The sequence below is a fragment of the Chlamydotis macqueenii genome, chromosome Z (assembly GCF_036417535.1).
Source record: "Chlamydotis macqueenii isolate bChlMac1 chromosome Z, bChlMac1.mat, whole genome shotgun sequence".
Taxonomy (NCBI): domain Eukaryota; kingdom Metazoa; phylum Chordata; class Aves; order Otidiformes; family Otididae; genus Chlamydotis; species Chlamydotis macqueenii.
The window spans coordinates 58,677,706-58,692,849 of NC_141593.1; the positions used below are offsets into that span (position 1 = coordinate 58,677,706).

Sequence of the window (15,144 nt, forward strand, 5' to 3'; positions counted from 1 at the left end):
GAAGGGAACTGGTGTCCTGGTTACCCAGGACATGGAGAAGGCTGAGGTTCTCAATGACTTTTTTGCCTCAGTCTTCACCGACAAGAGTTCCTGTCCCACCGCCCAAGCTGTAGAAGGTGCAAGCAGGGACTGAGAGAATGAAGAACTGCCCATTGTACTCGAAGAGCAGGTTTGGGATCATCTGAGGAACCTGCAGGTGCACAAGTCCATGGGACCTGATGAGATCCATCCTCGGGTCCTGAGGGAACTGGCGGATGAAGTTGCCAAGCCACTGGCCATCATATTTGAGAAGTCGTGGCAGTCTGGTGAGGTCCCCGATGACTGGAAGAGGGGGAACATAACCCCAATTTTTAAAAAGGGGAATAAGGAAGACCCAGGTAACTACAGGCCGGTCAGCCTCACCTCTGTGCCTGGCAAGGTCATGGAGCAGATTCTCCTGGAAACCATGCTAAGGCACATGGAGAGCAAGGAGGTGGTTGGTGACAGCCAACATGGCTTCACCAAGGGCAGATCGTGCCTGACCAATTTGGTGGCCTTCTATGATGGGGTAACAGCATCGGTGGACAAGGGACGAGCAACTGACATCATCTACCTGGACTTGTGCAAAGCTTTTGACACTGTCCCGCACGACATCCTTCTCTCTAAACTAGAGAGACATGGGTTTGATGGACGGACCACTCGGTGGATAAGGAGTTGGCTGGATGGCCACACTCAGAGAGTGGTGGTCAACGGCTCGATGTCCAGGTGGAGACCGGTCACGAGTGGCATCCCTCAGGGGTCCGTGTTGGGCCCAGCCCTGTTCAACATCTTTGTCGGCGATATGGACAGTGGGATAGAGTGCACCCTCAGCAAGTTCGCCGACAACACCAAGTTGTGTGGTGCCGTCAACATGCTGGAAGGGAGGGATGCCATCCAGAGGGACCTTGACAGGCTGGAGAGGTGGGCCTGTGCCAACCTCATGAAGTTCAACCAGGCCAAGTGCAAGGTCCTGCATGTGGGTCATGGCAATCCCAGGCACAAATACAGGCTGGGCAAGGAATGGATTGAGAGCAGCCCTGAGGAGAAGGACTTGGAAGTGCTGGTGGATGAGAAGCTTAACATGAGCAGGCAATGCGCCCTTGCGGCCCAGAAGGCCAACCGCATCCTGGGCTGCATCAAGAGAAGCGTAGCCAGCAGGTCGAGGGAGGTGATTCTCCCCCTCTACTCTGCCCTGGGGAGACCCCACCTGGAGTACTGTGTCCAGTTCTGGAGCCCACAACACAAGAAGGACATGGACCAGTTGCAGAAGGTCCAGAGGAGGGCCACAAAGATGATAAAAGGGCTGGAGCACCTCTCCTATGAGGACAGGCTGAGAGAGTTGGGGCTGTTCAGCCTGGAGAAGAGAAGGCTCCGGGGAGACCTGATAGCGGTCTTCCAGTACCTCAAGGGGGCCTACAAGAAAGATGGGGAGAGGCTGTTTAGTAGGGCCTGTTGCGATAGGACGAGAGGTAATGGTTTTAAAATAGAGGGGGGTAGATTTAGATTAGAAATTAGGAAAAAATTTTTTACGATGCGAGTTATAGAACACTGGAACAGGTTGCCCAGAAAGGTGGTGGAGGCCCCATCTCTGGAAGCGTTCAAGGCCAGGCTGGATGAGGCTCTGAGCAACCTGACCTAGTCAGGGATGTCCCTGCTCCTTGCAGGGGGGTTGGACTAGATGACCTCTGAAGGTCCCCTCCAACCCTAACCATTCTATGATTCTATGATTCTATGATTATTTTTAAAGAGAGCTAACATTACTAGGGGGAAAAACAGTAATAATAAACTACTCAATTTCTATAAATCCATCAGCCTTAAATAAATTTACAACAACATGTTATCTCCAGTTTGCACACAGGAAGCAGAAGGACAGAAGTGAACCAGCTCTGCAAAGCCTTGCAGGACATACTCACAGGCCATGTGGAGCAAAGAACAAATTCCACCTTCTGTAAGAACACGAGGCTGGAATTATTACTAAGTACTTATGAAGTACTAGTTAAGAACTCGACACAAAACTGACCATATGAAATACATGATGGTTAGAACAAAAAAAAAAAATGATGTCATCAACAGATCACAGCTGGAAAAGTCAGATGCAGCAGTTAAAGATCATGTCATTACTCCCCAGATACTTGTCATAACCTCCTGCCAGACTTCTCTCCTCCAAGGAATTGTAGACATGGAACATGTGTCTGGGCCAGATTCTTCAGTACAATTCAGAGTTTTAGTTAAAATTGCCTGCTGTACCACAAGGAAATAACACATGCCGGAGGAGCCCGGTGGAAACACTAATGAAGTCACTGCAGCAAGATTAGACTGATACAATTTGTCAATAGCTTCAGAGTAAAGGAGACTGAATTCTAATATAATTTCCCAGTCATTGTATGACTGGGAAAATCCCTTACTTGCTCTTTTTCCCCTCAGTATATGGCATCATCCCACTTGCCTATATTACATACTGTCCTGGTTTCAGCAGGGATGGAGTTAATTTTCTTCTCAGTAGCCGGTGTGTTTTGGATTTCGTGTGTGAAGAATGTTGATAAAAACATTCTGATGATACGAGTTGTTGTTGATGAGACCAAGGACACTGTCTGGCTTTCTAAGTCTCGTTAAAGTCTCATTAACGTGTAGATGCAGGAAGCTGGGCGAAAGACAGACAGAATAATTGATCCAAACTGGCCAAAGAGAATATTCCATGCCATAAACGTCATGCTCAGTATGTAACTGGAGGTTGCCCATGGGAGGGTGTATTCCTTTTCTGTTTGGACATTCTTGTTGGGTATTCTTGTCGGGTATCCGTGCGGGCACCCTTGGCACCCTTTTCTTCTCTCTTGCTTGCTGGCATTGTTCCCTCTACCTTACTAGCTTGCTCTCCCCCTTTGCTTGCTGCTCGGTGTCGTTCCTGTGATCGCTGCTCAGGACGGGCTGTGCCGGCCATTCGAACATCAGGTGGTGAGAAATTGTACATTGTTCATTTTGTATATTTTGTAGATATTAATATCCTTATATCCTGTTAGCTTTGTAGTTTTTAGTATTTTTAGTAAACTGTTTTTATCTCAACCCACGAGTTTTCCTTTCTTCCCAATTTCTCTCCCCCATCCCACTGGGTAGGGGGAGGGTGAATAAGAAACTGCGTGGTGATCTGGGCTAAACCACCACACATGCATATAGGTCTCAGCTTAAAGTAACAATGAATGTAAAAAAATACCTTGTTATTGTGCTCAGAAGGTCATTCACATGTAGAGCGAATACTTGGCAAACCTTACAGAAGACATAATATCACGGAATCGAACAATAATTTGGCTTGGAAGGGACCTCCAAAGATCATTTAATTTCAACCTCCCTGCAAGGAGCAGGGACATCTTCAACTAGATCAGATTGCTCAGAGCCCCGTCTAGCTTGACTTATTTATGTCCTCTTCTGAACAAGCCCTAGAAGTGGACCCATGTAAACCTCCTGAGGTTCATCAAGGCCAAGTGCAAGGTCCTGCACACAGTCAAGGCAATCCCTCATCAATACAGGGTGGGAGATGAAGGGATTGAGAGCACTAGTGTCGAGAAGGACTTGGGGATACTGGTGGATGAAAAGCTGGACAACAATGTGTGCTTGCAGCCCAGAAAGCCAACCACATTCTGGGCTGCATCAAAAGAAGCATCAAAAGGCCTGTAGTCCCCTACAAGGGGTAATGGTTTTAAATTGAAAGAGGGTTGACTCAGACTAGATATAAAGAAAAAATTTTTTACAGTGAGGGTGGTAGAACACTGGAAGAGGTTGCCCAGAGAGGTGGTAGATGCCCCATCCCTGGAACCATTCAAGGCCAGGTTGGATGAGGCTCTGAGCAACCTGATGTAGTTGAAGATGTCCCTGCTCCTTGCAGGACAGTTGGACTAGATGACTTTTAAAGGTCCCTTCCAACCCTAACTATTCTACGATTCTGTGATTCTAAGGATAAGACATCTATTACACACCACATAAATCCAGGCAAGAATAACGCAGTAACCAAAGCATGAACCTGAAAATTGATCTCTTCAGGAATTCGTCACAAAGCCCTGGACTACATAACCTATCTACGTCAGATTTCTAATTTATGTACCTCCTTTCTTTACATTGTGTCTATAAATATAACCTATAGTTATACATACATAGTTTTCATAGGACATGAAAATTATTGTATTATTTCTCCCTCCCACAGATATATGCCTCTTTTACACTTCATTTCAATATACATAGAGTCCTTTCCAGGTTACATCCTTTGAGGTGCTATAACTTTAGCAAGCAAATTAATTTATCTGGCTTATTTCTTTCTGCATGTGTTCCAAAATGTTTTCAATTCTTCTGTATCTTCAATTGCTGAACTACCCTAAACTGACAAAAAGATTTTATAGACAAACTGAATGGTTCTGTATAACAACAGTTACATAGCTGCATCAGAAAAACTGGTATTTTCTTCAGGCATGTTCTGTTTTCAATAAATATGCTCTCCACTTGCTACTTCAAGGTGTCTTCAAGCATTTTTATGTTTACCAGAAATCTTCCTATTCAATACTCATGTTACAGTCATCTTTACCGGTTATAAGTCCCATTTCCCCATTTGAACTTTAAAAAATAAATTCTTAGCTATAAATACTAATTTATCTAGTCTAGATGCATTTTTCACCTGTTCTCCCTGACGTTTGCATGATCTCTGAATTTACTTTCAGTTACGAATTTTAATTAATATGCTGTTTGGCCATCTCAGCCAAGGCATTCATGCAGGTTCACTCAAGTTAGCTCTCCTACACATCACTCCTCTTACATAAAAGAAAAAGGAATGGAAATATAATGTATCTGTCAAACTATCCATGCTAAAATACAAAGACAGATATATACAAAATGTACGTGCATAGAGGATATACTGCGGCCCTAAGGGGTCTAAGTCAAATGTCTTGCACTAAGAATTTTGCACTTCCAGTTATGGAATTTTGGTTGGGTTTTTTGGTTGTTTTTTTTTTTTTTTTTTTTTTTTACAATGGAATGTAGTGTAATTAAGCATTTTAAAGACTTTTGACCTGAACAGTAGTATTATTTCGAAGAAAACGTATCATCCCTTGATTTTTGCTACAAAGTTTTTACACAGGGACATCTGAAAGTGTCTGGCCAAATAACGCAAAGTTCATTTATCTTGTCGTGTTTCTTTTCATGACAGTGTTATTCATCATATGTATAAACTTATCCTGGCTGATACCTATGGTATGGCAATAGTCAAACACACTGATGACAAGCTAAAAGTAGTTACGATACTTACATTTGTGAGGTGAATTACTCCTTTTGATGTAACAGAGCAGCCCATAAAACCAACATATTGCAGCTCAGGACAATGTTCAGCAAAGGCCTTCACTGACTGATCTGTCACCTACAGAAAAGATACACAGATAAGAGTTGAATAGGTGATATGAGCACATACTTAATACAGTCTAATTGTTTCCCTGTAGCACTCACAACATTAACACTTTCATTATGACTACTAGTATTTATTTCGAGCGTTTGAGAGAAAACATCCTGTATGCACACGCATCTATAAATGTGCACGAAAAGGAAGGAAAAAGATCACCTTTAGCAGAGGGGGATCATCTTCCTGAAGGAGGAGGAGAAACAAAAGAAAAGAGAGAATGATGGCCATAAACTCAAATAATATTGTCACCTTGTTTATCTGCAAATAACCAAAAAGACCATTCTATCCACTATTCTTATAAACTATATGCAAACATGAAAATGCTAACAAATTTATGTTACTGCTGTCCTGCAGACTCATGCTATAGACACCACTGACTCTGCACAAAATTTGAGTTGTGTGACATCTTAAGTTTATATTCCTTTTCCAAGCATTTTTACTAAAACAAAGCAATTGATGATTTTAACTTAAAAGATAATGTTACACACTTCCCATATCAGACTTGTATCTCACAGTAATATACCATTACTGGTTGAATGGCGTTACCAGTTGAATGGAGACATTACCTAGTTTACTATTGTGATTTACTTATTTCTACAACTATTTTTTTTCTCTAGAATTCTTTGGTTAATAAAGTTTAATAACTGTGAAACACAATCTGTTGCATAAATGTAGTGCTTTGTACATAGACTAAATACTCAAAAGGACAACATTTTGTGAACTTTGTGAAGAATGTAATATTGACATGGGTACACTTAAGATACCTGCATATCTTCCTTTAAACAAGTTGTTTGCTTTTATTTTTTTTTTCCCTGAGACGCATATACTCCTAGTGCAAATGACAGTAATGCAAATCTCTATATTGATTTTGGGACAAAATCTGTATATTCCAGCCAAACTGCTGAGGAATGTCTCACTATATCTGGAATTATAAATTCTGAATGCCAAGGACAATCTGGGTTTGTAAGGATGTCTTCTTGTTATCACAGAATTCAGAAGCAAAACAAGCTTTGAAATATCTAGTCCACAATTGAGCCTCAGGTAAATACATACATAGGAACATTATTCCTGTTGTGCTGTGGATCACCTTTATCCACAGTTCCAACTGGCCTAACATGTCACTTAACTGCACACTGGCAGCATACGGTGACCTTGTGAAGACTCTGGTAAAATGATTTTCTGAAAAGATAGCCCAGAAATAAGGGAGGCCAATGAGATTACAGGTGCAATACCACACATAAACTGTACTGGTTTGGGGTTACTGAATATTTATCAGCAGTCCTGGTTAGCAGGGGAGGTCCCAGATGACTGGAGGCTTGCCAATGTGATGCCCATCTACAAGAAGGCCTGGAAGGAGGATCTGGGGAACTACAGGCCTGTCAGCCTCACCTTGGTGCCGGGGAAGATAATGGAGTGCTTCATCTCAAATGCACTCACCAAGCATGTGCAGGACAACCAGGGCATGAGGCCCAGCGAGCACGGGTTCACGAAGGGCAGGTCCTGCTTGACCAACCTGGTGTCCTTCTATGACCAGGTGACCCACCTAGTGGATGGCAGGAAGGCTGTGGATGTTATCTCCTTGGACCTTAGCAAAGCCTTTGATACTGTCCCCACAGCATTCTCCTAGAGAAGCTGGCGGCTTATGGCTTGGACAGGTGTACCCTGTGATGGGTTAAAAACTGACTGGATGGCTGAGCCCAGAGAGTTGTGGTGAATAGACTTAAATCAACATGGTGGGCTGTGACAAGCAGTGTTCCCCAGGGCTCAGCCTTGGGTCCAGTCTTGTTTAATATCTTTATCACCAATGTGGATGAGGTGATTGAGTGCTCCCTCAGTAAGTTTGCAGACGGGAGTATCAATCTGCTCAAGGGTAGGAAAGCTCTGCAGAGGGACCTGGACAGGCTGGTTTGATAGGCTGAGGTCAGCTGCATGAGGTTCAACAAGGCCAAGTGCCAGGTCCTGCACTTCAGTCACAGTAACCCCACACAATGCTACAGGCTTGGGGAAGAGTGGCTGGAAAGCTGCCTGACAGAAAGGGACCTGGGGGTGCTGGTAGACAGCTGGCTGAACATGAGCCAGCAGTGTGCGCAGGTGGCCAAGAAGGCCAACAACATCCTGGCTTGAATCAGGAACAGCATGGCCAGCAGATGTAGAGAAGTGATCGTGCCCCTGCACTCAGCACTCATGAGGCTGCACCTCGAATACTGCATTCAGTTTTCGGCCCCTCAGTACAAAAAGGATGCTGAGTTGCTGGATTGTGTTCAGAGAAGGGCAGTGAAGCTGGTGAAGGGTCTAGAGAACAAGTCTTACGAGGAGTGGCTGAGGGAACTGGGATTGTTCAGTCTGGAGAAGAGGAGGCTCATTGCTCTCTACAGCTACCTGAAAGGAGGCTGCAGTGAGGCCGGTGTTGGTATCTTCTCCCAAGTAACAAGTGATAGGATGAGAGGAAATGGCTTCAAGTTGCATCACGGGAGGTTTAAGTTGAATATTAGGAAACACTTCTTTACTGAAAGAGTAGTGAGGCACTGGAACAGGCTGCCCAAGGAAGTGGTGGAGTCACCATCCCTGGAGGTATTCAAAGAACGTGTAGACATGGCACTTCAGAACATGGTTTAGTAGACATGCTGTCTTTAAGCTCAGTGTGTTCCTGTCTGTAAGCTCAGTTCAATAACAGATCCTGTCCTTTCCTGTCAGCCAACAACACATCACCACCTGCTGAAGCTGCCTTCAAGTTTTATTGGGAAACATTGCAAAAATTTTCTCAGTAATCACTGTAATCTCACAGTCTGCATTCTTTACTATTACCAGTATCTAGGAATATATTACTGCTTTTTCAGACCCTAAGTCATTTATAGCAATTGGTACTTTAATAATTCGATTCCCACTCAGACTGCCTGTAATGAAGACCGCTTGATATTATGTTTGGTTAGCTACTCTTAACACATGATCACACTCTACTGTTCAGAAGGAAAAACATACATTTGTATTTCTATATATACATATACACACACACTCTTGCAGTTTCACAAGATTGCTTCTCATAAAATGAATATAAGATACCATTCATGGAAATACCAGATCAAAACACCTGTAAACTAAATATCTGATGAAAGTGTAAAAAATTTATATTAGGTCTACAGAAAAAATATGTAGCAGTTTGGAATTTGTTTATAAATACGTGTAGCATTATAGTCAAGTATTGATAAAAAAATGCATGGAAAATTAGCAATGGCATGTATGCAACAATTATGCAATCTTAACACTGTCTCTCTTTGTAGTGTAACTGTACACTACGTTTTCCTGAAAGGCCTCTTAACCACTCAGGAGACAGAACAGATACATGAAATGTGCATTATAAATACGGTGTCTGTAGACTAACGGAGTACAAACAACTGACATTCAGATATACTATACAGCCTGATTAGACTAGCATAAACTAAAAACAAATTACCACAGAAAACAAACTGCAGTTCTACAGGAATTACCCCTGTCAACAAAGGTACAGAAATTCACTGCCAGTTCTTTCATAGATCACAGTACTTCTTCCAAGAATCTTTAATAATTGCATTGTCTAGTTGACCTTCATTGACTTTCATTCTTTTTGTCTTGCTTAATGTTAGTCTTGCTTTGCAAAAGTAATATAGGATGATGAAGACTGATTTATAAGTTATGCACTGAGGCAGTGTGAATGGGTAATATAGTAATCTGGAACTAATGGCACACATTTTGCTCTTATGAAAAAGATCTATGGTAAGTGAGATATGCTCTAGTAATTTTCTTTTTATGTAGTGCAGCCTATTGTACATGAATTCCCGCTCTGCACTGTTTTACACAAGTTCAATATTTTGACTATTCTGAATTAGATTCTCTAAGTATTAGTTTATTGTACATTCCATTCAATAATAGAATCAACAAAAGGAACAGTTCTGAAGCAAAGCTGGCAACTCAAAAAGGAAGTCTGGGAACAACAATACAAGCCTCTTAAATTCAAACTAAAAAGCCTCACAATTAAAAAAAAAACAACTTACAGAAGCTCAAACAAAAATAACTGAAAAAGAGGTAGGAATATAAATAGTGATTTGCACAGAATGAACACCATGTTCTGTTATTTAAAATAAACAGGTGTATTGCAATGTAATCTTAATGTGCAATTTTCCCCAGGTAAAATACATAAATCAGAGTTCACAAAATATGTTAAATATTCCTCAGAAGCAAGACACTAACAGAATAAACTCTACCAGAGTAAAATATGCTCTCATGAAAGCAGAAAGTCAGTCTCACATAAATATAACATGTAAATATCCACTGCAGAAGTCGGCACTAATGGTAGGAGAAATCCTTTTTCTCCCAGTTCCTCAGTCCATAAATCTTTACCTGTCTTGGTCAGAGACTAGCTTAACCATACTTATTTTTGGGCAGCACAGGAAGAAGGGAAAGGTCAGGGACGACTTAAGAAAATTCAAGCTTATGTTTGAAAATAAGTAGGTTTACAAAAAGCTCATCTGCTAATTCAGTCCTAAAACTTTCTTGCTTTATCCATGCATTATTACATACTACAAAATCAGGTCCACATACAACCCACTCAGAAATCTGCCTCACATAACGCGTGTGGCCAGGCCCCCCAGTACTGTGTTTCGTATCACATACTCAAACAATGTGCATTTTCCCTGGTCTGTTTTCCCTGAAATCCTTGCATGCGATAAAATGCAGTCAGGTCAACTTCAGGCATAAGTCTGCTTTCCTCCTTTTTACCAAAACTCCTGAAATGCATTAATTTTACAAGATACATGCAAATTACACAGAGCGAAGGCATTTATCCTGGACTAATTCAGTTTACTAATTCAGCTTACATACACAAGAAAGTAATATTTACAAAAAAAAAAAAAAAAAAAAAAGGAACATAGAACAATAAGATTGCTCATATATAGGAATTTTTTACAATGAGAGTGGTGAAGCACTGGCACAGGTTGCCCAGAGAGGTGGTGGATGCTCCATCCCTGGAAACATTCAAGGCCAGGTTGGACAGGGCTCTGAGAAACCTGATCTGGTTGAAGATGTCCCTGCTTCTTGCAGGGGGGTTGGACTAGATGGGCTTTAAAGGTCCCTTCCAACCCAAAACTATTCCGTGATTCTGTGAAATACCTGTACATACTATAAACAAAGGCAGCCAGGCTACTGCCATTCTATCAGCAGGAAAGATATTAAATATCATTAAATAAAAATTTAAAAATAAAAACATAGAAATAAAGCAATGAAATAATTTTGAGAGACGCTGCATGACTACAGGTGTGTGTTTGCAAAGGTTCCTGCTACTTGGCTTAAAATTTGCATTGCTACCTCTATACAAAAAAATGTAACCACCAACAGCTTGCCATGATGCAAGGTAGAAGTTGTTGAATTTATTGTACTTTGTCAAAGGGTGAAGATTTATTATAAGATAACTCCTCATTGCCACACAGGGAAAGATGACAGTGCCTCTCTTCTAACACTTTTAAATTACTTTTTAACAGAGGGTCAAACATAGATCACAATATTACATTAGAAGTTAAATACTAGCAAATTTTAACACTAAAGCATACACTTACAAATATTTAAAATTACATTTACATTGCTAGTCCAATGAGTAAGAAATTACAAGCCAAATTGTTACAAAACACTTGTTTTAATTTAACCACTTTTGAATTCAACTACAAAGGAAATTTTATTTTTAAATTCATTTCCACGGGAGGCTGCAATACTCAAAGAATTTACTTACAGATTTAATCCTAAAGTTCCACCAAATATGCCAAGGCACTTATTAGCATCAGTTTCTAACCTTATTTTAATAATACAATTTATTAGAAATAGATTATACTATTTGGTTGGTCATGAAAATAAACCAAATTAATTTTAAATGAAATGGCAATACGGCACAAGCGTATCTTACAAGCATACACAAATCCTGACAAAGGGCTCTTCTGCTCTCCCTTCTCAAGAAAAGGTGAAAAATTTATGTTTAAAGATTAAAGAATGTTTATGTTTAAAAGATTTATTTCAAACTTAAACTAGAAAAGACTTTTCCTATTCACTGGTAGTGATACCTTGTCTGCTTTCCACAAGCACCAACTTAAATAATATTTGTCATAAAAGCTGTGACAAAGTAATCATTATTGGCAAAGATGCATTTAAGTCATGACCTCTTATTGCAATTTCAGAACATTGACAAAAATACGGCACAGACAATCTGTTATCATGCTCAGATTTTCAGGACACTCAAATTTCATCAGTGAACAGTAGCAATACAAGGCTCATCTTAACTAACTGCCATTGGATGTATTTATTTTTTCATATTCGATAACATATATAGATAAATGTAACCATTTGCCTAATCACAAAGGAAATTCAACAACTGTCAGCTTTACCTTGCGGTAGTAAGGGAAGATTTAAGAAGTACTGCCAATTTCTGCAAGCACCCAAAACAGAGAAATAGAAGTATTTCTTTTCCTTCACCTCTGAGGGAAACAATCTAACTGAAAAGGAGATGACCCTCATTTTTTAACACATATTTGTAAAGTTTAGGCTATATCTTCAATCCTTTCACAGTCTGACTTTATAAACTTTGATTGTTTTTTTTTCGTTATAAAAAAATACCTTTATACAAAAGAAATGTGCCGTCTTTCATAAAATAGAACACTACTGCTAACTGGCAGTAAAACTTGTTTTATTATTAACTGAAAGGGATTACTGGCAATATATCGATTTAAGTGACTTTCTACAGACAAGGAAAAATAAAACTTATTCTACAGTATTTTAGGATTAAATAAATTTTTTAAAAACTAATTCATTTCAGAAATCTGCTTCTTTAAATGAGTATCGCCATTTAAACTGAAACATAAACAAAATACAAAGAGCCTGTATTGTCAGGTGAACCTTACAGTATGAGCTATTGCATCAGAATCAACAATTCACAGCACACAAGACTAATACAATAATTAAAGCCTAGACTCAGAGGAAGCCTCAGCTGCCTGAAGCAGCATCCCAAAATGCAGAAATGTCTGTCAGTACTCTTTATGTGCTTGCTGCCTTGCACCTGTGAAGCTCTCTGTAACTGCTTGATTTTGCAATGAGAATGTGACACCTGCCTGAAGTTCTGCCCTGCACACTCCTGCCTACCTCAGACCCCATCAGAACATAGTCTCCTGATGAGGCTCTGTGCAACATTATGTTACCCCACCTCACATTCAAGAGGAGTAAAAGAGTGACAAGGATTGCATTGCTATCCTTTCCTTTATCCTTACACATTAGCTCAGGAGTTAGTATTACTATCTGCCCATGATACAAGAGGGAAAGATAGACAAGAGTGTAAGGACTAATGCAAAGAGTTGAAAGGAGTATTTTATTTTACGTCATACTTACCTGGTGGTGTCATGAACTACATTCTGGTAAGATCAACGATTTTAAAATACTGTAAGTATATTAAAAAAATCCCAAACTGTTTTTCACTATACTGAGTTGAATACTCAACCTAAGGGAATCACAATTTAATCAGGTATCTTTGCAGAATGCATTTGGATTTAATGTTTCTTCCTCACTTAAAGAGGATTAAACAATTGGCTATAAAGAACTGTGTTCCTGTTTTATCCTGTTGACAGTGCAAGCCTATACAAATTTGTCCTAATTCATCTAACAATTTTTAGATACAGAACTCTAAGTAGCTCAGTTTATGGCAGTATAAAGTACTCCTTCCATTTCTGTGGCAGAGTTTCACTGCTTACTCTTATTCTCTTCCTGTTAGTGATAACACAGCCATAAAAACAGATGAGATTCTCCTCCTATTTTGATCTATTTTATCCCCTGAATTAATTAATACTACACAAAACAACACATTTGGAATGTATTGAATTTGAGATAATTAATAACTATAGACAACTATCTTGAAACTGGTTTAAATGTCAGGTTTCGAAAACAAATCTCAGTTCTTAATATAAGTTATCTCTGATTCCCATTAACTCACAATTTAATAAAGTACAGTTTGAATGTACTTACATTGAACAAGGCTATCAGCACATTCTAATCTGTTTGTTGTAAAATGCAAATAAAATTGCAAAAACAATTCTTCAGCTTATTAAATATTGCTCTCCTAGCAAAACAAAATTAATTACCAAATTGTGTTTACTCTGGATTGGAAAATACTGCTTCCAAAACAAAATACTACATCTTTCATCAAATATCATGTATACATAATCTCATAACAATTGAAATTTCAGGAAAAAAATTAAAATAATGTATTTATTTACAGAAAAACAGTGCCATTGCACTACAAATTATGCAATGAGAACCACACATCAGGAATACTGTTTATTCACAAAAGGTTATAGGAAGACTAAGTGTTGCTCAGCATATCTTTTGAACAAAAGAAAGCAAAATAATCTCTAAAAATTAAAATAATATCCTGGCTATCCTTTTTTATTTATAATACCAAATCAAAAAAAAGACTGATGTGTCCACACGGTAAGAAAACATGTAAGTATTTTCATTTGGTATCATTCTGAATAAAAAAAGAAGAAAAAAGAAGAAAAATGTTTCGATGTAGCTGCAAAATAGATCCATGGTTTATTGTTCTGACCACGTAATGTTTTCTCCTTGTATAAGGAATGTATGAATCAAATATTCATCCTTTCTGTGACAGAGGATGACTTTGCATTATCTCCCCTTTTAATGCTCCCACAGCTATACAAGTGTATTTCCTATTCTTCATCACAAATAAAAGAACAACACAAAACCCCAGTTTACTCAACAGCTTTATGGTTCACCTTAACAGAACAGATCTCGTTGCCATTTAAGATCTTTTGGTAAAGAAATTAACTTGTATTTTCACTTCACCTGTGCAATTGATCTTACAAATTCCCATTAAAATTATGTACTGTAGCACATTTATGTGTTTACCACAACTTCTACGCCTCTAAAGGGGCTGGAATATTATTTTACAGTATACATTCACTTAACAATTACTTTACACTCTTTCCCCTCAAAAACAGACCCAGAAGAGCATTGTTAATGTTCAGAAATACAGGAGGCCTTGTTCACACGCAACCCTTCAAATACTTAGGTCATTACGCCTGCAAACTATTATACACAGTTAGTCTACTTCCTTCTGCTTTATTCCAAGAGCACTGTCATTTTCACACATCAAAAATATTAACTGTTTTGATTTGTTCATTACTTGGTTACTCTCTGAAGGCCTCCTAAATGCCCAGATAAACTGCTTCCATTCTCTTGATCAAGAATCTGACAAATCCACGTTCCTTTCATTAAAAGCACCATCATGACCACAGCATAAGCATGTTCTATGGTCAGATCATTATCAATGGCAAAATTAATCTGTTATTCCCTCAGTATTTTTAATCCAGGTAAGAAACTTAAATACCACTTAGGCAACACCCTCACTGCTATCACACTCCGCAAAAGTTGTTTCTAACAGATTGTCACATATTAAAGCTGCTGTACATTAACAAAGCAACTGAGCAGTGTGAACGTACTGTAACTCTCCTTCTACCAAAACTTACTGTATACATCATTGTGGTATGCTACAGGGATAAATGTTTGCCAGATTCTTCGCTATGTCTAAAGAAGTTTCCTCAGTGAAACAAAAGTGATAAACACACTGAGGCAAGCCAAAACACTGATAAAAAAGAGTGATATATCTAACCAACCCC

The 15,144-nt window shown here is 39.3% G+C and overlaps 1 protein-coding gene across 1 annotated transcript in view; it reads right to left on the reverse strand.

The window, feature by feature from the left end:
• The window catches only part of FBXL17 (F-box and leucine rich repeat protein 17), a 310,951-nt gene that overhangs the window by 218,655 nt on the left and 77,152 nt on the right, over positions 1 to 15,144 (reverse strand). The window contains exon 5 of the mRNA XM_086770407.1: positions 5,303 to 5,410. Within this exon, the coding sequence (XP_086626533.1) occupies positions 5,303 to 5,410 (108 nt within the window). The remainder of the gene's footprint in view (positions 1 to 5,302; positions 5,411 to 15,144) is intronic.